General features: G+C 38.7%; 2 protein-coding genes across 6 annotated transcripts in view; both read left to right on the forward strand.

Annotated features, from left to right (window-relative positions):
* The first annotated feature begins 4,635 nt into the window (after nt 1-4,635).
* On the forward strand, nt 4,636-5,184 carry LOC149197516 (uncharacterized). The gene has a single exon (XM_089408713.1). It carries the CDS (start codon nt 4,636-4,638, stop codon nt 5,182-5,184), a length of 549 nt encoding a protein of 182 aa, XP_089264839.1.
* Nucleotides 5,185-13,391: 8,207 nt separating this feature from the next.
* The window catches only part of LOC149197517 (pentatricopeptide repeat-containing protein At2g03880, mitochondrial-like), a 28,469-nt gene continuing 16,141 nt past the window's right edge, over nt 13,392-25,719 (forward strand). For all 5 annotated transcript variants that reach the window (XM_089405869.1, XM_089405868.1, XM_089405865.1 and 2 more), the window contains exons 1-3: nt 13,392-13,654; nt 13,773-18,113; nt 18,383-18,506. In XM_089405869.1, coding sequence (XP_089261995.1) covers nt 13,571-13,654; nt 13,773-16,571 — 2,883 coding nt within the window. In that variant the 5' untranslated portion in view covers nt 13,392-13,570 and the 3' untranslated portion in view covers nt 16,572-18,113; nt 18,383-18,506. The remainder of the gene's footprint in view (nt 13,655-13,772; nt 18,114-18,382; nt 18,507-25,719) is intronic.

Consider the following 25,719-nt stretch of genomic DNA (forward strand, 5'->3'; position numbering starts at 1 on the left):
TATACGGAGTTGCAATGCCACGCAGCCTAGAAGGTTTTCCTCGACATTTTCAGTGGGGAACACTATTGGAACCCACCGAGATTTATTCCCAGGGTGATGTGGCCATAGAGGGCCCACACTCACATACATCAAATGTATATGTTATATATATGTGCTATGGATTGGCTTGTGTGGACCATAGAAATGGGGTATCCGTGAACCAGTATGAGTGGGTCAACAACTGCCACTTTGCATGACCTGGTGTATGACTTGGATGGTCATGCGGGTACCATGTGGCATGTTCGATGATGTGGCACTTTCTGATAGGCTAATTTTTATATGGCTATATCTTTTAATCTGGGAGTCATATTGAAGTAAATTTTATATTGTTGGAAAGGTCTTGATAAGACAAACACAACGATGTTATCCATTTTGAATTTTAGAGGTGTTGTAAACGATTGAAAAATTTAGACCCCATTTCCATAACGGGACATTGGAGGTTGGGTTAACATAATAACTGCCCCCTTCTATCCTTAGTCGAGGCTAGGGTTAGTATGGTGTGTGTTACACTAATAATATGATGCGCTTCTACTCATCCTTGCTATTTGTCAGGGCGTGGTGTATGTTGTCTGAGAAAGATTAACAATGTGCTACATTATGTTGTGTATATTTTTCTTTGTTAACTTACACACTTAACTAAATTATCTTTTATACATATACAATCTATATTAATAAGTTTATCATTTTGAAATTATTTAATAAATAAATAAAGTATGCAAATTATTTTCAAATTTTGTTTTCATTAAATTTATTCAACATGATCTAAGATCTCAAAAATTTAATGTACTCTAATCCTTTCTTATATCTCTCAACTCTTTTGAAGGTGAAAATTTTGAAAAAATTAATGTACTCTAATCCACTTTTTTTTTTTTTTTTTCTTCCCTTGGAATAATCTGGATAGATCAACCCTGAAGGGAATCTTTTAAATCCTGTCGGCCATACTAGCAAGGCCTAACCCCAAGGGCGTCGAGGAGAATTGACCCTGTGACCTCCCGATCGACGATGCACTTAATAATGAGGACTCGACCAATTGAGCTAACCCTTGGGGCTTACTCTAATCCACTCTTATATTTGTATTTAGTCAATTTTTATATTTGTATATATCGCTAACTTTTTTAAGTGAAAAGGAATACCATTTTTATATTTTATAAATAATTAGTATATAAAATTTATTTATTCTTTTGTAAAGTAAAATTTTTCGTTCTTTTAAATTAAAGGTTTATATTCAAGTTTTCTAAATTTTGTTTCGGTTTGTTACTTGTTTGATCAAAATTTTAGTTGTTTCAAAATAACAAAAAAGAGAGTGTTGATCAAAATTCTAAAACCAAAATGTTGATTAGCTACTAGGCCTCTCGGGCCAGTTTTAAAGAGAAAAATGTGGAACTCAACCATAAAAGTGTTGAAAATAGAGTAACTAAAATACATTCACACAAATTTATCTGAATCAGTGGCTTCGATTAGGATGGGCTCCTTGTTGCTTCCCAAAAATCAGTCAGGATTAGGAGGAATTCCCATGTGCTTCTCGAGACATCTAAGCCTTCGATCCATTGATATCTTGTGCCTTCGCATTTGATTTAGGGTTAGGAGGATGTCCTCCTTAATTTCATTTTTTTCAAGAAGTACTCTACCCAGGAGAATTTTTAAATGTCAATAGATGTCTACAATGTACATATACTGATTATAACAACCTCTAATATGCTCTGCATCTGGAACCTAGTTTTCCACCTTCATCAAAACTTTTGTGTTTGTAGGAGTGCACCTCTCATCCTTTAATTCCCTCTCTACTTGGGTGACTTCCTCTTGAACCAGTTGGGGGTTTAGCTCCTTGTATCTATCAACTAAGCTCTCAGCTCTCACTTGCACCCTTGACCGACCCCTTTCTTGATAATATGATGTGCTTTGGTGCACCCTTGCTCTTTTTCAAGGCATGGTGTATGTCCAATAAGAAAGTTGTATTGATGTGCAACTAAATTACCTCCTTAACTTGTAATTAACCAATGATTTTATACCAGAGAGTTGAGTGAGACTGAGAGGTTTTATGTCTCTTGACATAGATGGGTAACTAAAGCCCTCACTTTGCCTCTTATTACTAGCCATGCAAGGATTGTGACAAGGCCTGCTCATAGTGAAGGTCCAGTTGACCCAAAAATTATTGGGAGAACAAAAACACAAAAATCTACAACAAGAAAACCATTGAAATTTCCCACAGAGGAGGGGAGATCAAATTCCAACCTTTGCCACCTTTAGCTGCAACCACATGGAGGTGGATTACCAGGGAGGGAAATAATGTGCATTAACTTTAGAAACTTTAGTTGGGATGGCAATTCCGCCTTCAACACGAATCATTTAGCTTGAAACTTCTAGAAAAGCCTAGAGAGAGCCTGAACCGTGGAGAGGGCAAGGGAAGCTAGCCGACTTTTCTTTCATATCCTCCCGAGAGAGATTCTAGTATACATAAACACCCACCTTAAGGACCAAACAATATGTAGGAGAGGATTGGCCTTCACACAATGCAGGTTGATTAATATGGACTAACAGACTTTGGAGTGCTTGAGGACCCCCATCTTGGAGATAAGCACCATGACTATGCTTTGTACCATGCACAATGATGGATTTTCTCTACCAAGGTCAAGATTTGAGAATAAGTGCCCACCTCTCGTAGCCACTTGAATGCCATTTTTATGTGAGGATGCGACTTGCTAGACTCGCTCGACGACCTGATACAATCTTCATTTACACTTCCAAATCTTCCCATACCTTCTGTCATTTGTATGGATGTATAGACCCTATGGACATTAATTATCAAGATTGTCAAGTGTTGGAGGCTTACATTAGCTCATGCATTTTACATGACATGTGATGTGCTTTTAAGGGGGCGTGCTGCAACATCCTATTGGCATGTGGGTTGGTGGGATGGCAACAACATGCCTCCCCCAATATTTCTTCTTGAGCACCCCATCTAAGGAGTTTGAGTCCTGCTAGACTAAGATCCAACACTCTTGTTTGAATGGATAAAAAAAAAAAATAACAATAATAATAAAAAATCATCTAAAAAGATTAAATTAGTTATCACCATTTATTCAAAATATGTTTTTTTTTTTCCTGACGATATATGTAATTATTCTTAATACTCGTGGCATATAAGAGAAAGTATAAAATGTGGAGGAAAGAATGCCTTTGAAGTCCATAAAATATGGTTTGAGAAAATATAAATCTGACAACCTTTTCTATAAACTATAAGAATTTGAATAAAAAATATACAGAATTGCAAAAGGAGAAAAATAGAAAGGTTGATGGTCTCATAAACTATTTCTAGTCTGGTGGACATTAAAATATTATTCATAAGTAAATGATGTAACAATTATACAATTGACTGAGAAACACACTTGTAAATGACATTCAAAATGGTTACAAATTTGAGTGACAAATACAATTATTTGTATACAAATAATTACACCCAAGGTGTTTTCTTTGCAGAGTTGGGCTTGGCAAACATTGTTTAGTTCAGTGAATCCCTAACGCTTCATTTTTTTCATGCTCACTTGAATAAAAAATTTCCTCGTGGAATTATTGTTATCATTTTTTTCATCCTCACTTGAATAAAAAATTTCCTCGTGGAATTATTGTTATCGTTGTTCCCATTGTCATTGCTATTGTTGTTCCCGTCGGTTCCATCATCGCCTGTAATTTCGTGTTCCTGCCGACTTTGTCCTCTAATTTCGTCTGCTTGAGGTTGATATTTGCCTCATAATTCGAGTCTTGCTCAACAACGACACCATTGTTTAGCAAGGCCAGAGGAATGCCAATGTTTGCAGGGATTCACGAATGGTTCTCACAACAAACAAGGTTCCCATTTTTTTATTCAATTTTGAATCCATTAAAAGGGGTTTTGAGCTTCCCAAGAGTGTTTGAGGGAGGAATAAAGGAGTTCCCAAAGCTTCTCTAGAAACCCCATTTGATAGCATAGAGTTCTATGAAATTGGATCCAACAGGGTGACTACTTTCTTTATATTTCATAAATCGATACTTTTGTATTCGATCAATCTAATTGCAAGAATTTTTGAGGCCTGATCTACGAAGATTCAATATATTCTCGGGGTTTCGCATTTTCTGCTTTGTTTTTGTAGGAGCCGAGTTGGAGAATGTGGGTGAATTCTCTAATTGGAGAGCTTGTTTCAGCACTTGTGTAATTTTATTTTGGGCTATTGGATTAGGATTCTACTATGGGTACCTTCTTGATCAAGTTTTGGCATTGATTTTGTCGCTTTAGAGATCATAATTCTCCAGTAGGTACCAAGATCCAATAGGTTTTGATGTCAGTGCCAAGATATGGATGTTCTTTGTATGTTCTGCTAAAATCTAATAGATATACATTGGATTTTTGAAATATTTGTTGTGTAGCACCATACAAGTGATTGGATTTGAAAAATGTTTGAAGCATTACCTTCTTGTTTTGGAGAAACTGGAGGTGCCCACCTGACAGACAAGTATTCTTCTTCTGGTAGAAGAATGACACAGAACTTGATAATTTGCCTCTATTAGACCACACTAGCATAAATCTGCAAAATTGTGACCATAACACAGTGCAAGAGTCTAATGGGCCATGGTCTCAGTGTCCATATCAATGATTCAAGGTGCCATTATATGTTCAAGGTTGATACGAAGCCATGGTCCTTCTGGAAGAAGCACGGATCCAAGAGCTTTGATGTCAAGGGGAAGAAGATGGAAGTGTTCTGGGATGTGAGCAATGCTAAATATGTGTGTGGGCCTGAGCCACATGAAGGATTTTTCATGGCCCTTGTATGTGAAAAGGAGATAATCATGTTGTTGGGAGATATGCAGGAGGAGGCCTACAAGAAGATCCATGCAAGGAAGCCATTCTCTGAGCCCACATTGCTATCTAGAAGAGAGCATGTGTTTGGGAAGAGATATTACACAACAAAGGCACAATTTGGTGAAAGTGGCAGGACTCATGACATTGTGATTGAATGCCACACAGGGGGATCCAAGGAGGCAAGATTAGATGTCAGAGTTGACAAGAAGGTGGCGTTGCAGGTCAAGCACCTGATGTGGAAGTTCAGGGGCAATCAGATAGTTGAGGTAGACGAAACCTCAATACAAGTCTTCTATGATGTGCACAATTGACTTTTCAATCCAAAAAATGGTCATGTTGTCTTCATGTTCCAGATATTGGGTGATCATATATCAAACAATGTTGTTGTTGTCCCCTGCCAACCTCTGCCACAATTTGTGTTGCAATGGTCTTCTCCATTTGCAGTCAGTCGCAAAGGCCATGATACAACCTTATTACAGAGCAACTCCCTTCGAATTCGAGCTCTTTAGTATTGCAATGGGCAAGCATGGAGACTGAAACCAACAACCCATTTGGGTTCTCCTTGTTTTTGTATGCATGGAAGAGTGAGTAGGGAACTGATTAGAATTACTATTATCAATCTTAGTATGGTCGAATAATTTGGAACCTAAGGGAAAAGAAAAGTGCCGCAGATTCGAGAATAGAGAGGAGCTGGTAATGAGAAAAAGATGGTAGATGAGGATACTACCCATGGCTAAGAAAGGAAAAGAAAGACATTGAATATTCATGACAGGTGGTGACTGACATGGTAGCTTGTCCAATCCATCCGTTGGAGGATTTGCAGACTATCAAGTTATAACGTAGGAGCAGGAACACATTAGTATAGAAATGAAGAAATTGGGACAAATTTAAGGAGTTAGGACCTTAGCCAATCCATCCTGCTGCCTGCTTGCATAGGATGTCTTTGCTAAGCAAGCCGATCAACAATCTGATTGGAAGTTCTTCTCACATGAGTGATTTTGAATTCCACAATATTTTATAAACCTAGTCTGGTCCATAACATATGAACATCCTTTTTTCATAAACGATTCTGATTTCAATATTCCACAATTGTTTCTAGAACTAGTCTTATCCATGATATCTGAATAATCATTTTTTCATGAGGTATTCTGATTTTCTTCATTAAGATAATTTATAAGCAATTTGGAGTCTCCTAAAAATGAATAGAACTTTGGTTTACAGATTCCTTGACACCAGAGTATTAATTTTTCATAAAGGATTATGAATTTCTCCATTAAGATGATTGGTAAGCAACTTGGATTCTCCTAAAAATAAATATTTTAAAGCATTGGTTTACAAATTCCTTGAAACCACAAATAAGAGTAGATAGTTCAACATGGTTGTTTGTTCTAGATTCACAGAATTCATAATAAATTCCAGTTATATGTCCTGCATTGCACTTACATACCTCTGGTCTAATTTTTGTTTGGGCAGGGTTTCCTTTGGTGACACCATTAAAATTAAATTTGATCAATCTTTGTAGAGAGGAATACCTGGGAGCTGGCAGTGTTCAACATTTCTCAATATCTGTTCTTTATCAGTATCTCTGGAGGATTTGATTTTAATTAACTTCATGCGATTGATTTCTTCTTTTGACAAAGTATCAATGTGTTCTTATCGATCTATTCAATTTTGAGCATAAATCGTACAGATTCTATTGAATTGTCTAATATCATTAGCATCATAATTCCTTATATAGCTGCTATGCAGTTCCAAACCTTTTGAATGCTTCAAATATGGTTGGCTCTTTCAATCATTCATTATATATGTAATAACATGACATTTCCCCCGGATGCGGGTGTTTAAAGCGATGGGACGGGAGTTGGAAGCTGACCACATGCCGCTCCACGGGCATCACGTGGCACTCCATGCGAGAGGACGGCGAGATCATTCCCGGTTTAAAACGAAGGGACTGGGGACGGCAGCAGTGAATGCCCGGAGAGTGCACTCGATCCAGAGCATCGCTGCAGTAATGGCGGATGGGAACTCGAGGTGGGTAGGTGACGATGAAGAGCATAAATCCGGTTTGGAGCAGGGAATATTGGTCGTGTTGCATTTGGCTGGCCTCTCTGCCGTTGAAGCGGTCCCTTCTCAGGCGGTTGGGTCCATTACGGAGCTGGTTCTGGTAATCGACAGTCTGGTTCACTTGGCAGTTTGCAGGGAGTCTCATCCCATTATGGTGAGACCCAGACAGAGGTTGCTGAGCCGTCGTGGTTCTTCTAGAGGCGGGGGTTCGAGCAGACCTGTGAGAGATGATACGAGGCATTGCTGCCACTGTAATCTGGCAAGCTCCATTGGAGCCATTCCCCTGCACTCAGGCCAACATATGGATGTCGAGGCATCCAGCTCGGCCTCCTTGCCAGCCTTTGGCTCCACTATTTTCAACTTCACCAGCTCTACGGCAAACCCGAGAATTAGTGCTCATGTCTCCATTCTGTTCATCGAGAATCCTCCTGAGGTGGATGACCCCATAGAAGCTCGGGAGCAAGGGATGCAGGACTACCATGGGGATGCAGAGCAGGCTCCGACAACTGAGTTGGAGCAGGAAGAAAAGAGTCGGGCCACCGTCGAGGAAAAATCCAAGCATTCCCAGAATGCTCCTAACGCGACTACTGGGGAAGCGGAAGCGACCTCGCCTACTGAAGCTGAGCCGGATTACTACGGCTGGTGCCCAATTGTGGAAGAGCAACCGGATGAGCCGAGTGAATAATCACGCTGGTGCCCTTGCTCCACCAGGTCGCTCCAGGCTCAGTTGCCGTCTCTTTGTTTGTTGTTGGTCCAGTCAATGTTTTTTTTAGGATGTCAAAGCTGTTGGTTTTTTGTGTTAATGATGAAAGTACTTACTGTTTCCCCTGCGCGGGACGACTTGAACAGTTCTTTTTGTCTAAGACCCCTGCGCGGGCTTCCGTCTATGGACAGTCTTGGAACTTCATGGAACCACCCCTGCGAGGGCTTGCTATGGGGAATTATGTCTGGGTCTTTGTCAGTCTTAGTTTTTGTCTATGTCTGGTGCCCCTTGAGGGCAAGAGCATACTGGTCTTACCTGATGTAATTTTGCACTCTGTACATATTTAATAGATTAGCCTTGTTACCGAGAAAAAAAATAACATGACATTTCAAAAGGTATTTGTCGAAGGTTTAACACTACGCCCTGATAGTCTAATCACAATTGGGAATCTACTTCTACGAAGTACTTTGGGCAGTGTTTTTGCTAAGTAAGATTGTTTATTTTGCAATTTGAATATCATAAAAAAATGGGTTTACTCTTAAAAATAGTTTTTCCAACTTAATATGTAAGTTAGGAAATTAAAACGATAAATGAATATGGAAAATTAAAAAGACAAATGAATATAGTTTTATTTTTTTGGTGGGGCTGAATCGTTTTTTTCTTCAAATATTTCCAAACTTTATTTATTTCTTTTAATATATATACTGATTATTATGATCAAAATTAGATATCATGTTGTTGCTAATAAAACTCTTGGTTTGATTTAATAATCCACTAGAATTATAGTCATATAATGTTGTTGTGAATACAACTTTTGGTTTGATATAATAACTCATAGAAAATAGAAACCATTGACATTATTACCACAAATTCTTATCTTAACTAACCTACTTTATACAATATCATATGTTAATTTTATTTATTTTTTATATATGCTAATATTTATATTAAATTAAACAAATTGACAATTTTAATCAAATATTTTATCTAGCATGTTAGAAAAAACAACAGGAAAAAATGCTTTATTGGTGCTTAGATGTACATGCCATTCATTTCAAATTCAACACAATTACATGAGATAAATTGGTAATTTGAGTGCTTTTAAAGATTTTAAACATATGTTTTTAAAAGATTACAGGTTTAATTAGAGAGGGAGGTGAGACATGTATATCTGCATTAACTTCAGCAACCAAACTCCTTGTGGGAAGAGATGGTAGAATGCAAAGCCTCTAATTTTACTGTAATTATGATGAGTGATATTTTAAAAAAAGAAAAACTGCAAATAAAATAAATGTGTTGTTGCTACACATCTCTGACACTTAGTTGATTCTTCAAAGTCTACTTTGCGATAAGGTTGACATTATTTGCTAGAAATATCTGCCATTCATTGAATCTACTTTATTTCAATGCAATACATGTTACACCAAGTTGCATTGTCAAATGTACAATCATACATTTTATATATCTCAATTTTTTTCTCACATAATTTTTCTATAAAAAATATCTTATTAAAAATAAGAGTTCTTATATTTAGTGATTTCGGTTTTCGAGATGATATTCCAAATCTTATATTCTTTCAGTGTACCTTTGTACCTTTAGGAACAATTGCTAGTTTTACAAATTGTCAATTTTATCTAAACACCAAGAGATAAGAAATCGATAGATGTCAAAGTATGTAAATAGATCACACTTTGCCCTTCAAGAAGTATGTATGTAAATAAAGTGTAGTTTGTAATTTAAGATGATAATAACGAATGAACATTATTATGCAACAATTAAATCCAATTTAAAACAAATGTAATATGCAACATTGTTGCTTAGTACCTGCCTCTTATGCAAAAAGTAATTCATGGCAAAGTGTAAATTAATCTTCAATTAAAAAATAAAAATATAGAAATCTAAATATGCATTATAATAGTTAAATATTCACACTTTTCGAATTGAAAATTTCAATTTGAAATTAAAATTGATATGCATGTAAACATAAAATAATATGTTTCCAAAAAACCAATTAATGAAATGCTATGATGGTTTAAATTGTTTAAATATCATTACTAAATATTTACTTTAAAGCTAGGCAAGCATTGTACCATAAAAAAACCATTAAAATTAAAAGATAAAGATATGTCAATAGTCTTGAGATAATGGAAGAAATGTATATAAAGGTAGAATAACAATGAATCGAAAAATAAATTAAATTGTTGTGTCATTAAATGATGTGTTTAAGGAGTGGTTTATTAAATTTTAATTTAATAGTTTTTAAAAATCTTATAGGAAAAAATATATTTTTAAAATTATATATATATATATATATATTATTTTCTATGTTTAATAGGTTAATTGATATTATTATAAATGGAAAATGAAGTTCATTCACACATATCAACTACTTTAATAATTTAGTTGTGTTAATTTCATTAATTTGGTGAAAATTGTTAAATCATGTATTTGGTAAAAATTGTCTAATTTAAATGGTTGATATTAAAATAATTTACTTTTAATAAATATTGAAAAATTCTTTTATTATTAATTTCTTTTAATATTATATGTAAACTCTATGTGAACATAAGAGTTATACATCTCTTTCCCCTGATTGGGGTGTGAGATGGCGGACATAGTCATTAAGGCTGTCATAATGATAAGGACAAGAAGGGATAGTGCCACTGCCTCCCACAAGCTTGACACGCAGGGCGGGGTGGCTAGTGGCAGGCTTAAGGCGACCAGGAGAATGGAAGATATCATTTGCATGCAGTTGAGTTTACTGACTGTAAAGAGAGAGAACCGTTTGGAGAGTGTAAACACAAAGACGACAACGACGAAAGACGAGCGACGACATCAGGAAGGCGAAGAGAGACTACATCTTCAAGCGCAAATAATCAAGTATGTTAACTGGCTTTGCCTACATTCCGTTATGCTTCCCTACGCCTGGTCTGGTTTCTAGGGCTTGCATGGGGGCATAGGGTTTGTATGGGCGTGTAGCTGGGACAGGGGAATTAACCCTGAGGAGGCAATCTACAGGAACAATTCTAGGTCCGGGGGTCTGTTTGGGTGTTTCTTAAGTTTGATACTCTGTTATCTTGCATGGGGATTATAGGGATGGGTTGGGTGGGAGTCAGCCCGAGGGAATTATTGTTTTTGGTGTGCTTGCCAAACCCGAGAGTCGAGGAGAAGAAAGCGGCAATTTTTTTTGCGGTCGACCCACCTCGTCTCCATAATAATGCCAACTCCAAATCCCTAAGGAGCGGTAGACGAGAGAAGGTCGTTGTAGGTCGTCTTCTGAATTGGGGGAATTGACACGTAGGGAAGGGTGGCCAAGATAGTCTAAGCCAGTCGTTGGGAAGGGGGATGGTGAGTATGCTATGGGCAGGGTGCCTTGTGGATGCCGAGGTCCAAATGTTAGGCTGCGGGGAGGCTCTGAGCCATGCTAAGCGGAGGCTAAGGAAGTGGGAATGGGGGCAGAGGCAGTCATTGAGTGGAAAAGGAGAGGAGGAGTGTGGTACATGTGGGTTTGACCTCTGGGCTATAAGGTGGGTGGATGGCCATGCACCCAAAACCCAAGGCCACGGTTGCAACACGAGCAAGGCAGGGGGAATGTAGGGGCGTTTTGAGAGTCTCGGGTGGAGGTCCCTTATGCTTGGGGGTTATACACATAAATCATGGGTGACAGATTTGCTGCATTGTCAGAACCATGGGATAAAGGCAATTCAGAATTTAACATTTTGGGAATTATGGTCTCTTGCTCACACAACAGGTTAGTCGAGAGGTAAATATCTGTGTCCAAGAAAAACACGGAGGTTTGGTTCTGAATGTAGGTTTTAACCCCGTACAGAAATTACCCGCATACGAATTATAAAATAGAAAATAAACAAAGGCGAGAGCATAACACATAAAACAATATACACATAGATTTTCCCCTAGATCCCAAAACCAAGACTACTAGATTGATTTTTCATTATGTTCCTTTCAATGTTACAATACACACACACACATATATATATATACATGCTGAAGCATCCATAAACCCTAATCCATTAACCCTGGATTAGAACATAATTGTAGTTCCCTTGACCGGATCTACATAATACCATGGACCGAAAATCATCGCGCCCAAAACTATGTGCGAAATCCATGCACAAAACCATAGGTAATATAGAGTTCAACTTTTTTTCCCCATGGCGCTGCCCCCTGGACCCTATGCAGGGGAGACCCCTGCATACTCCCTGAAAGGGGGGCTATCACCCCCCCTGTGACCCCCCCTCTAGTCGTGAAAAGAATATAACACAACCAAACACCGAACAATTTTGGAGGGTGACCAGAAGGAACAGGGGAATTGAGGCTATGGATCGAGTAGCGACTACCAAGGGTCGCGGGAAGAGAGCGTGGGGAAGCGATGTCGAGGATGAGCTGAGCATTGTGGGCAAACGTCGGGGCAGGAAGCCTGTGGCCAACTCGATACATGAAGCGACGACTGCATATTTGGGGGGCACGAAAGGGGAAATCAAACGACTCATAGCCAAATGGGAGGAAAATATAAATCGACAGGAAAGTGTGGACGCCGCGGACACAGAGGATTGGAAGATCTTGATTCCGGACCCTGGACACACCAGAGGTCGAGAGATGCAATACAAACAATCCATTTATCTGTATTGGTTCATGAAGTGCCTCCTGGGCAAGGCCATGGAGCAAATCTGGATGACTGTTGTCTAGGACTTCCCAAATTATAAACAAGACTTTCAAAAATTGCAATTTCAATTTCAGAATCAGGATGGTTGTTTGGATTGGATTGAAAAACATTTTCCTTGCATGTTTATGCCGACAGAGCTGCTTGACTCAAGCTTTAAGGATCCAGCCCCGATGGCTTCGGCTTCAGTCGAATAGGAGGATTAGAATGCTGACTCCCAATCTTTTTGTTTTGATTTGTTTTCATGCAGATAGCTTTTAATTTTCAGTATGCAATCATATATATGTATAGATAGTTAGAATATGGTTGCAGACATGACAATCAAGTTCATATAGTTTGGATAGATAGACTAATTTTTTTTTGCTTTTGGACAATTTATAATGCGGTTAGGTGTTCAACAGACTTGGTTTCCCGCTGTACAAGTTGAGACCACCTAACGAGGATTTATATGTGTGTAACTTGCCTACTTATTTTATAATGAAAAAGAAGGATCTACCAAGCTTAACAAAAGAAAAGAGTTATACATCTTTTCCATATTGACTTGTAAAAATACATTTTGACCAAAAAAACCCAAAAACTAATTCATTTTAACTATAAAATAATTTAATGATAACATGTCAAATTAAATATTCACAATTCATAATTGAAATTTGATGATAAATATTGACATTAATATATTAATATGTATACTATGATGACACTAGGTAATATATCGCTCTTTTTTTCTTTATTTTTTTCAAAATATTTGTTTTCGCTAAGCAATACTATTTATAACCTCGTAAAAATCAGTCATTTCATTTTATATAAAAATATAAAAATTTATGTTTAATTTTCAAAATATTAAATTTAATATTTATTTTTTCAAATTTTTAAAAACTATTTCAAAGTTAATTGTTTTCGACTATAAACCAATTGTTTTCTACTATAAACAAAAACTGCCATCCAAAATTACAATACATTTAAAAATAGAGGAGAAAAAATATTTTGAGGAAAATACATTTCAAAGTAGCGGAGAAAAATTATTTTGGGGTAAAAGATGAGATAGGGTATTTTTAAGACGCAAAGGTAAAAGGTATGAAAGAAGAGTCGTGGGCGGTTTTCTATTTCTCTTGTGCATCGGTGAAAGATCACAAGCTTTTTGAATGGCCACTGAGAAAATGTGCAAGGAGAAAATTGTTGTAATCTGGAGAGTTAAATATTTCAAATTAATGCCAAATCAATTACTTTGACATCTGAAAGTCATCATAGCATGGAATTAACTTCAACGGCAATACATTCACATTTGATGTCTGCCCCAGCATTATTTCAGTCAAAGAGGTTCTGCTTTCACAAGGTACTGATTCATTACATAAACCCCACATCCTTTTTACATATCTGCAAGAATTCATGTGGGTTGTGTGATATTAACAGTTTTCTTTTGGTTTATGCCTGTTGGATTTTTGGTATTGCAGGCAAATATAGGGGAGAAATTAACCCAATTCAATGTACTATCACGCAAACTGAGCGCAAAACCAAGTTTATGTAACAATGTGGTAGAATTATGTAAAGAAGGAATGGTGAATGAGGCTTTGAATACCTTTCTTGTCATGGAACAGCAGGGAGTTCAAACAGGTTCTGATGTCTATGTATACCTTCTTCAGAGTTGCATTAATAATAAAGATTATGTATATGGAAAATGTATACATTCCCACATGATTAAAATAGGATTTCAGCCTGAAATGTTTGTATTAAATCATCTTCTAAATATGTATGCCAAAAGTAGTAGACTTACGGATGCACGCCAAGTGTTTGACAAAATGGCTGAACGAAATGTGGTCACGTGGACTGCAATGATCACTGCCTATGCCCAAAATGGACATGGTAAGGAGGCCTTTAAATTGTTTTCTCGAATGCAAATGGCGGGTATCGATCCTAATCAGTTTAGCTTTGCTAGTGTTCTTCGGGGTTGTATGAGCCTGGGAACCATGAGCCAGGGTAAAGAGGTCCATGCTCAAGTAGTTAAGATGGGATTTGAGTCCGATGTTTGTATTAGGACCGCCCTTGTTACAATGTATGCGAGATGTGGAAGCATAGATGATGCACAGAAGCTGTTTGAACAAATGCAAGGTCGAGATGTGGGGTCGTGGAATGCCATAATGTCAGCGTATGTGCTTAATGGTTGTCATCATGTAACACTGAAATTGTTTCATCAAATGCAAAAAGTGGACATGGAGGCTGACCAGCTTACTTTTGCATGTGTGCTTGGTGCATGTGCTGACCTACAAGCACTGCATCACGGCAGGGAATTGCATGCTAGCATAATCAGAAGGGGATTTGTGTTGCATATCATGGTGGGAAATGCGCTTATTACGATGTATGCCAAATGTGGGATTCTAGAGGATGCACTCAAGGTATTTGACCAAATGCCTGAAAGAAACATCATCACGTGGAATGCAATTATCTCTGGATGTGCACAAAATGGGCATGGAAAGGTAGCTTTGGAATTGTTTGGCCAAATGCAACTGAAATTGATATTGCCAAACCAGGTCACCTTGGCCAGCGTTCTAAGTGCATGTGCTGCCCTTGCAGCCTTGCAACAGGGTGAAGAAACCCATGCCTATATAATTCGATTTGGGTATGAGTTGGACATATCTGTAATCAATGCTTTGGTTACCATGTACTCCAAGTGTGGACATGTGGAAGATGCATATAAAATATTCGGTAAGATGCCAGAGAGCGATGTTGTCTCATGGAATGCAATTATTGCAGGATATGCACAAAATGGAGACGGTGAAAATGCCCTGAAACTCTTTCGCCAAATGCTGCTAGCTAGCATGAAACCAAACGAATTCACTTTTCCCAGTGTTGTCAGTGGATGTGCCAGCTTAGGAGCCTTAAAAGAAGGCAAGGAGTTTCATGCCCATGTCATGAGAACGGGATTCTGCTCAGATATCTCTATATGGAATGCCCTCGTTACTTTGTATGCAAACTGTGGGATAATAAATAATGCTCTGCAACTGTTTGACATCATGCCTAAAAGGGATGAATCCTCATGGAATGCAATAATTGGGGGATGCTCCCATAATGGGCTTGGCGAAGAGGCATTGAAGTTCTTTAGCCAAATGCTACGTGCTGGCTTCAAGCCAAGTGAAATAACCTTCACAGTTGTCCTCTGTGCATGCACCATGCATGCAGCCGTAGAACAGGGGAAGAGGATACATGCCCACATCATTAAAACTGGATTTGAACTGCCTCTTTCTGTGGGGAGTTCGCTTATTACAATGTATGCTAAATCTGGTAGCATAGAAGATGCTGTTAAGGCGTTTCAGAATATTGCAGAACAAAATGTGATTTCATGGACTGCTATGATTGTAGGATATGCACATCATGGTTATGGATATGAAGCTCTTGAACTCTTTGAGCAAATGCAAAAGGAAGCTATAAAGCCAAATTCCATAACATTCATTGGTGTTCTTTCTGCATGTAGCCATGTAGGTTTGGTAACTGAAGGCCAACTGTATTTTGACTCCATGAGTGAAGATCATGGTATCATACCAAGTATAGAACATTATGCCTGCATGGTTGATCTTCTAGGGCGTGCTGGCCATCTTGACAAAGCCAAGGACTTTATCAACAGTGTACCATTTGAGCATGGTACTAAGCTATGGCGGATTTTTCTTGGCGCCTGCAAAATTCATGGGAATGTAGAGCTGGGAAAACAGGCAGCAAAATCTATTCTCAAGCTTGAACCAGAAGATGTTTCTACGTATGTCATGCTGTCGAACATCTTTGCTGCAGCTGGCAAGTGGGATGATGTAGCGATTGTAAGAAAATTGATGAAAGATAGGGGATTGAAGAAGGAACCGGGATGCAGCTGGATTGAAGTTGGGAACCACATGCATACTTTTGTGGTGAGAGACATGTCACACCCACAAACAAAAGAGATCTATGCAAAGTTGGACGAATTAACTGGACAAATGGAAGCAGCAGGCTATGTACCAGAAACAAACTTTGTATTGCACGATCTAGACGAGACACAGAAGGAAGAACTTCTTAGCCATCATAGTGAAAAGTTGGCTGTTTCTTTTGGGCTTCTTAGCACTCCACCAGGGACAACTCTTCGAGTCATCAAAAACCTTCGTGTGTGTGGTGATTGCCACACTGCCATCAAGTTGATTTCTAGGATTGTTGGCCGTGAGATTGTTGTGAGAGACATCACTCGCTTCCATCATTTCAGGAATGGATTATGTTCCTGTGGGGATTACTGGTGACAACAAAGGATATTTGGAGTTTTAACTGCATCTTGATAGTCCGAGACTAGTGTTTGTAGGCATTATTTGCCAGTAAATTTGTTCCCAATGTGTCAGTGTAACATGAAAGGGGATGGCACTTAAATTTGAGGTGAGTACAATGATAGGAAAAAAATTATAAACAACAGGGTAACACAAGCCCGCCAAAAAATGCGGGGTGCTAGTGCATGGAACCTTAATACATTTGCACATAGATCTCTCGGGAGTCAGAACAACTTTGAAGCTGCTTCGCTTTCCATGTTTGAAAAGGAAGTAATAGCTATTGAATATCAATTATCAGAAGGAGATAAGAATGCCACCAAAGTTTCCCAAAAACGTGTGGCATAGACCACAAGATGGGGAATCCTGAGTGTGATGCATCCAAGTCCAAGTATGCAACTTCTACATCTTTCTTCATAACCTTCTGTAGGTTTAACTTATTTCTTGGGTTGAGTAACCTCAGTCTCTGTATTAAGAAAATGGGATATAAGTATTCCGATGTGTTGGGATGGGAAGTATTTCTCTAATTGTTACTGAGCAAATATTTCTTGTCTTTGCACTTTTGGGAGTGCCTCTAGTTGCAATTGAGTCCCCAAACAATTGCCATGCTTATACCACTTTTTGGTATTCCAAATGCTACATGGAGGTTGTGTCATGAAAAATATAGCATCGTGCATGCTTCCAGTAAGTGGATTGAGCTGGCTAGATTTCTGTTGTATTTCAGAAAATATAAACCTTAGTTTGTCTAGACATCAGGAAACTTTATTTATATAAACTACATAGCCCATCCTAGATTTAGTGTGGATCTTTCATGGCTCTAAAGGAACTATTTCTTGATAGTGCTATATCTACCTGAACCCTAGTTTACATAGTGCACTATATGATCTGCATAGCAATTATGTCTAGTGTCATGAGGCATTAGGAATTTTTTTAGGTCTAAAGTGTACCTCAGCAGATAAGTAACAGCAACTGTTGTTATTATTTACAAGTTACAACCAGTAGAGGTTATTCCCACCAAAAATTCCAGTTTCTTCTTCCCAAGGAAAAGTTGACATGGGCAGCAACTTGCCAGTTGCCAGGTATCATCCTCTTGGTTATTTAATATGTAACTACACTGCCCAACAACTTCCCTAGCATGTACACCTCATATGGATGTCAGATCCCTGCTTTGTTTTCTATGTTGATGGTGGTGGCATCTGTGGAGGATCGGTGCCTTAGTCAGCGAGTCACTCATTTTGGAAAAATGTTAATTGAAAGATAGGTGCCAAATATTGATTCCCAGTTGATTACTTTTCTCCACAAGGGGAAGATTATTTGGATATATAGAAGATAAAATCAAATCTTCTCATTTAAGGAAAGCTCAAGTTTCTTCTCATTACCGTGTGATATACCTGGGTGGTCTTTTCTACTATAAAGAACTTTATGGAGACGGGGGAGTCTTCCAGATGCTATTTTTCAGTAGCAGCAGGCAACGATGTAAAGGTTTCATCACTTTGACCATTAAGTGGACATCCGCCTCATCAGGTTTGATCTCTTTTTCTGGATATGTTTTCTTTTAGTCTGTATGACATGACTGCTATACCATTCCTTAAGTGAGCAAAATGAAATCCTTAGTTGCTCCAGGAAGTAATTGGACCCATTTTTGAGTTATACTATGGAAGAGCTTATTCTAGCAGAGTGTATTTCTAAACTGTTTAGTAATTGTTGTCAGTATGAAAGTTGTACTATTTCCCAGTATCCATTAATAGCATTTTCATCTTACATCATCTCTTTTTGTGGTTCTTTGTTTCCAGCTCATTATATTGTCAACGTACATGGGGGATGGACTGATTGAAATCTATCTGTATTTTTAAAGCTTGACAGCTGAAACTTTATTAAAATGGTGCAACAGACAATCTGGTGCTTATATTTGATGAGGTACATATGATTTTCTCCATGCAGTAAATCTGATTGTAGTGAATAAGACTTTTTTTGTATGATGATGATAAGCAACCAACTCTTATCATCATTTTAGGGATGATGGTAAGCAACCAACACTTTTATAGTCATGTGTTTTGAGTTCAATAACTGGTCCAGGCTGATGGTTCCATGTCTGTTATAATCCTGTGTTGGGACTGCACCCTTATATGCCTTTTTCCAATTCGTATTGTAGGGATGATGACAAGCAACCGACACTTTTATAGTCATGTGTTTTGAGTTCAATAACTCGTTTAGGTTGATGGTAGGTATTCAGAATGCTTATGGCTGCATGTCTATATAATCCTTTTGAGTGTTTGAGTCGGGACTGCACCCTTACTTGTCTTGATAGAGTGTAGGAATGTTTAAGTCACAGCATAGATAGGGGAAGCAATAGGGTTTTTCCATTTGGTGTGATTTACTGTTTAACTTAAAATACTGAGAATTTGTATTTTGTATGCAGAGTTCTGTGCAAGATAATCATTATTTTTTCCATATATCAGATACATGAATAGTGTAGCATCAAGCCTGCAAATTGGTTTTGTTGTGTACCTTGCACTAGTTGTTTTATTTGTATGTTGTGAATGGACATTGATATCTTAAGAGAACTTCAACTAGAGTTTGGGCTTTATTCATGCTTGGTGTATGCATGCCTTTTTTTATATGTAATGATAAAGGTTTATATTAACTTCATAAGAATATAGTGCAAAGTGTCTGTTCATTCATAAACTATGACTTCTTGCAGGAGCTCATTAAATCTGGTATTTTCCAAAGCTAAACGAAAAGGACTTTTTCTTCTGTATTACCACAACCAAGAGAGAACACAGATGTATTACCATACTGGCTATAAGTTTTGTCAAATAAAAACTACTGCTATTGATAAACAAGTTTAGACATTTAAACCAAAAACAAGCCTGCAAGGGGCTTCTAAGGCTACCAAAATAGCTTGTCAGATGCTTTCCTGGAGAAAACTTCTGCTGTTGGGTTCTGTGGAGCATGGACACCCAAATAAGATAGGATTATTTTATTAATGTCCGACAAATGATTACAAAAGTTGGTCAATGGGATTAAAAAGTGCATCCAGTGACAGCAAGTACAATCCAGGAGTGTGAAAGCAACTCCTTGAAATATGCTAAAATCGGAAATTCTAAGCATCTATTAAAATTTGCAGATGGCATCGTATAGAGAGAATTGTGTGCTCCATCTTGTTTTGTTCTCGCATAATCGCTTCTGTGTGCTCCTTCTTGTTGAATTTTGTAGCTATGGTTGGTTTTCATAATATTCATTTGTACTTGTAATGATGAAATATAAATTATATTTGTAAAAGAAAATTTATATGAAGCATGTTCTTCATGCTTGCAAGAAAAATAAAATATTTATTTGATTTTATATTCAAAAGAAAAATTTGAATTTTGAAATTATGATTTTCCCTCCATAAAAAGACCAAGTCAGCCCTCCCTCCTCTTGCTCAAGTCAGCTCAGCCCCTTATGGCACCCATTCGACCCTCAAGGAAGGCTATAAATATAAGTGACTTGTCCTCCCTCAAGGCACTTTGCATCTCTTATCTCTCAAGTAAGATATCTCTGCAATGCAAGGTGAAAAGGAAGCTGAAAATAGTAGAAGAAGAAAGTGATGTTGAAATTAGTGAAGGAATGGCTTCCTTGATTTGTGCCTTAATTCAAAGAATCAAATTTGTGATCTTAATCATGCACGAGTTCCAGTGATGTGGACGAGTTCAAGAAGCAGTTTGACTAGTGCGAGTTTGTGGAGGACCGAGTTAATTGTTCTCTAGTGTGAATTAAATTGGGAACTGCATGCTCAAGTGGAGTTAGCCTCCTAAATTTTAGGAGGAACTAGTTATCAACTTGTGTTGACTTTTGTTAACTAGAAAAGCTCTAGTTCAACTTCCTAATTTAGAAACTCACTAACAATAGCCAAATCGCATTTGCTTATAAGGAGATCGAAGGCACACATTGTAATCATTATTCTTGAGCCAATGAGCACGAGTTTGTGAGCAAGAGAGCTTGTGGAGGAACGAGCCAAGGTTTCCTTGTGCGAATTATTGTGGAGGGCAATTTCTTCTTGGAGTGCACATAGAAATAGGGAAATTCCCTATTTAATAGGAGCTTGAGCAACGCTAGGAAATAGGAGGCTATTTCCTTAGGAATTGCGCTAGGAAATTGGAGCCTCTAGTGCGCATAGAAGGAGGAAGAAGATCAGGGATCAAGCAGGGGTTTCAGGCCTAGGACAGGCAGGAGAATCATTGTATTTTCAGATTGAAACAAGCTTGTATTTGTATGAGATCTATTGCTTAGTTTTCCTCAATAAAATTCTGAAGCAAGTGAGGGTTTTCCTAGTTGGGTTCCCTAGAAAATTGTGTTGTTTATTGTGTGAATTTGTGCAATTATTTTTGTTCTATTTCACTGCTATTTGGTAGAGAAATTTTGTGTCTATGTGAAAAGAAAACTTGTTTTTAGATTGTTCATATTAGCAGATCAGAATTTCATCGTTTTTTTACATGGTATCAGAGCTGTAAAAAGAAATCAATCAACACATAGTCTTCAAATATGACAACTCACACATGATTAGGATTGAGAGAGTAGGATAGATTGGATGGCTCCTCAAATTTTGGTGTTTGGAAGGTCTGCATATTGTTTTTGTTGGACGAGTTTGGGCTAAAAGAATTCGTTGAGCAAGGTGTTGCAGAACCTTCAGATCTAGACGAGTTGAGGCTCTTCCAAAGGCAGATGGCCAAGGCCAAGAGGATGATCTTGGATGGACTTCGGGATCATGTAGTCCCTCATGTTGCAGCTAAAGATACAACTAAGGACATGTGGGATGCCTTAGTCAAGCTCTACCAAAATTCTTCCAAGAACCGGAAGATGGTCCTCAAAGAGAAGCTGAGGACAATCAAGATGCAGAAGGGTGAGTGTGTAACTGCCTATCTCACCAGAATTTAGGAAGTCCGTGATGAGCTAGCAACTGTTGGAGAGAAGCCCATGGACACAAAGCTAGTGCGTGTGGCTCTGAATGGGTTTACCAAAGATTGACACACTTTTGTTCAAAGCATTACTGGACAAGATAAGTTGCTAGATTGGGAATGCCTGTGGAGTGACTTCATCCAGGAGGAGCTAAGGCTTAGACTAGTTGAGACTTCTAGTAACAGTGGCAAGGGGTCCAAGGTTGAGGAGGAGGATAATCTTCCTCTTGCAAGTAAAGTCAAAGGCAAGAGAGTCAAAGTGAAGAGTGAGAACAATTAAAAGGGTGACAAGAAGAAGAGGGATCTGAGTAAGATCAAATGCTTCCATTGCCATGTTTTTGGACACTATGCTTCTAAGTGTCCTAATAAGAAGAAGGGGTCGAATAAGGAGCATGTAGCTGCATCAACTGAGGTAGATGAGTTTGCCTCTCAGTTTGAGAAGGATTTCTCATTGATAGTTTGCATGGAAAGCTCAGTAGGGAGAAGTACGCGGTATATTGATTCAGGAGCCCCTTTCCATATGACTTGAAATCATGATTATTTCAGCCAGCTAGATGAGAAGGATATGCAGGTGAATATCAAGCTTGGAGATAATGGCAAGTATGCTACCAAGGGAATTGGTATTGTCAGCTTTGAGAGGGAGTCAGGTAATACTCTTCATCTCAAAGATGTTCTCTATGTTCCAGGGTTGAAGAAGAACTTGGTTTCAATAGCTATCCTTGAGGATAAAGGATATGATGTCATCTTTAGCAACGGTAAGGCTTACCTCCTGCCTAAGTTGCACGAAGTGTCAAAACATTTTGGAGTTTCCGAAACGGGTACGTTTAGAAGCATCACCTCCCAAAAATGGAAACATTGGCCGAAACGTCATATATATATATATATATATATAGAGAGAGAGAGAGAGAGAGAGAGAGATAAGTGAATAACACATTATCTTGCAAGAAAAAAGGGAATAAGACCCATAGATGACAATTTAGAAGGAAAACCAAGTCTATATTAACTCTAATAGATGATTACATGATGGTCAAGTTTCGGCCAAGTTTCAACTGAGTTTCGGAGTTTCAAGTACGGGTATGGCTTGAAACATCAGGTTCTTAGAAGTTTCGTGCAACATAGCCTCCAACACTTGGCTTCTGGATGTAAGAAGCAGATAAGTGTGAGGGTGAAAAACCTCTACAAGTTGCATGTAGAGATTGATGTAGCCTTGAGCAGCAAGGTAGGATGTGCAGATGTAGGTGAACTTTGGCACATGTGCATGGGACACTTGCATCATGGGGCGCTGAAGATTCTTCAACAAATTGCCACAGGATTACCAGCGAGAGGTCTTGACAAGAGTGGAGTGTGCAAGGGATGCATGCTTGGCAAGTATGCCAAGTCTTCTTTCCATGGTTAGGACAACAGAGCCAAAGGTATTTTGGAGCTGGTGCATTTAGATGTGTGCAGGCCCTTTTCTTCTCCATCACTGATGAGACACAGGTATTATGTTACTTTCATTGATGATTTTTCTTAGAAAACTTGGATTTATTTTATGAAAAAGAAAGATGAGGTCTTAGACAGGTTCATGGAGTTTAAGGCCTTGGTAGAGAAGCAGACCAGGAAGAAAATCAAGGCAATGAGAAGTGACAATGGTGGAGAATATATCTCCAATGCCTTCAAGGAGTTTTGTGCAAAGGAAGGTATTAGGAGAGAGTTGATAACACCTCATAACCCTCAGCAGAATGGGGTGGCTGAGAGGAAGAACAAGAGTATTGTTGGAGCAGCTAGAGCTATGTTGCATGATCAGGATCTACTTAGGTTCTTGTGGGTAGAAGCATGCAACATTGTAGTATTTCTGCAGAACAGGAGTCCACATAGGGTGCTTGGACGAGCTACACTAGAGGAGGTCTTCACAGGAAAGAAGCCTGATGTTTCACACTTTCAGATCTTTGGCACAAAGGTCTACTGTCATGTGTCCAAAGATAACAGGAAGAAGTTGGATGCCACAATAGAGAAGAGTATCTTTGTGGGGTATAGTGAGACATCTCAAGCATATAGGGTGTATCTTCTAGGATTTAGGACCATAGTTCTTAGGAGCGATATGAGATTCCAGGAGGATCACGCTCTGAGAATTTCCTTAGAGCATGAATAGATTGTAGTACCTGAGGGGGAGCTACTCGCTCCCAAACAGGAGTCACAACCAGCACCTCAGAGTCAACCACAACCACAGTCTAGTGGCAAGAGGGTAGTGCAACAGGATTTACAGTAGGATGAGGAGGAGAAACTAGGCCAAGAGCAGACAGATTAGCTAGAGCCACCCACCATAGGGAGGAAGAAGGCCAAGTGGGCCGAGAGGTTGATTCAGGAGGCTTAGGAGCAGGTCGAGGCTCCTAGCACCATGTTTAGGCAGAGTAAACAACCACAAAGGTACACAAGTTATATGGCACTGATGACAGAGTTGGTGGACACTAAGCCTTCTTATGAGGAGGCAACTTCTCAGCAGGTTTGGCAGGATGCCATGGTGGAGGAGTATTCCTCTATCATGAAGAATGATGTCTAGGAGGTTGTTCCACGACCTGAGGGGAAATTAGTAGTTGGATCCAGGTGGATGTGGAGAAGTTCAAGGCTAGGTTTGTGGCCAAGGGCTTCTCACAGATCGAGGGCATAAACTATGTGGAAACTTTTGCCCCAATTGCACGATATTCATTCATCAAGACTATTCTGGCACTTGCAGCACAAATTGGGTGGAAGATCCACTAGATGGACGTGAAGACAACCTTCCTCAATGGAGTTGTTGAGGAGGAGATCTATATGGAGCAACCAAAGGGGTTTGAGCAGTTCAGTAGAGACACACATGTGTGCAAGCTAAAGAGAGCTCTTTACGGGCTCAAGCAGGCTTCGAGAGCATGGTACACTCGGATTGACAACTACCTTCGAGGATTAGGCTTCACTAAGAGTGAGGTGGATGCCAACCTGTACTACATCATGGTTGGAAGGCTTCCACTCATTCTAGTTCTCTATGTCGATGATCTTATACTGATTGGAGATGAGAGCTTGATCCAGGATTGCAAGGAGGACCTTGCAAGGGAGTTTGAGATGAAGGATATGGGGCTTATGCACTATTTCCTTGGCTTGGAGGTTTGGCAAGGTGATGGTGAGATCTTCGTGGGATAGGGAAAGTACACAACAGAGATTCTCCAGAGATTTCATATGCAGGATTGCAGGCCCATGGCCACACCTCTAGTCACAAACTGGAGGAAGGTGGACGTTGGCAGAGGAGAGTGAGTGGATCCTATAGTATACAGGAAGCTCATTGAGTCGTTGATGTACTTGGTTAACACATGACCTGATATTTGTTTTGCAGTCAACCAACTGAGTTAGTTCATGGCGGAACCGACCAGAGTGTATTGGGTTGCTGCAAACATGTGTTGAGATATCACAAAGACACAACGGACTATGGATTGTGGTACAGACCAATGTTGTGAAAATCGAGATCAGGATTAAATCAACAAGGGGAAAAAATCGGAAAAAATCCTAAAAATCGGGAAAAAATCGGCAAATACAAAAATATTCATTTTTTTAAATATTAGATTCTAAAGCATCTACAACATAAAATAAATACTTTGACACATAAATATGATAAAAGAACTAATATATAAGATGTGTAATATCATTTCTAGTGCTACATCACACATAACAGTGAATGATGTCTTGAATAGTAAGTCATGGCTCCTGAGTCCCAACTTAGCCTCAAAATATTAACAAAAAATATAATAATGTGTTGATTTTGGGTAGCATCGGATGTGCCCCAGCCACGAAATTTGGTGGAGATGTTGGGGCACATGAGATCTCCAATACCCAGAAAGGGTTTGGGCAGATTCTAAACAGATCAGGAGATATTAAAATAATTAATATTTTTAATGGAGTCCCTAAGTCTAAACTTAGGGAAAATAAAATATTAATGTGTATTAATATGAATCTGTGTTAGAGTGGTCCAAAAGACATGGATCAAGCCAGATCTAATCTTAGCTGTTGATTAGGGACTTAATCTCGGTCGTTGAGATGTCAACAGGAAAAGTATAAGAGGAGGTTTGAGGGTCACTTGGAGAATACACCAGAGTGATCAGTCATTCTATTCTCTAGAGCGGGGTTTGCTAAGAGAGATAGAATCAATGATCGGGAGAGCAGCTGAGGGGCATTGAGTACAGAGAAAC

The sequence above is a fragment of the Pinus tabuliformis genome, chromosome 2_2, assembly GCF_031772625.1.
Source record: "Pinus tabuliformis cultivar Carrire ecotype Pingquan chromosome 2_2, CPIR1, whole genome shotgun sequence".
In the NCBI taxonomy this organism is placed as follows: Eukaryota; Viridiplantae; Streptophyta; class Pinopsida; order Pinales; family Pinaceae; genus Pinus; species Pinus tabuliformis.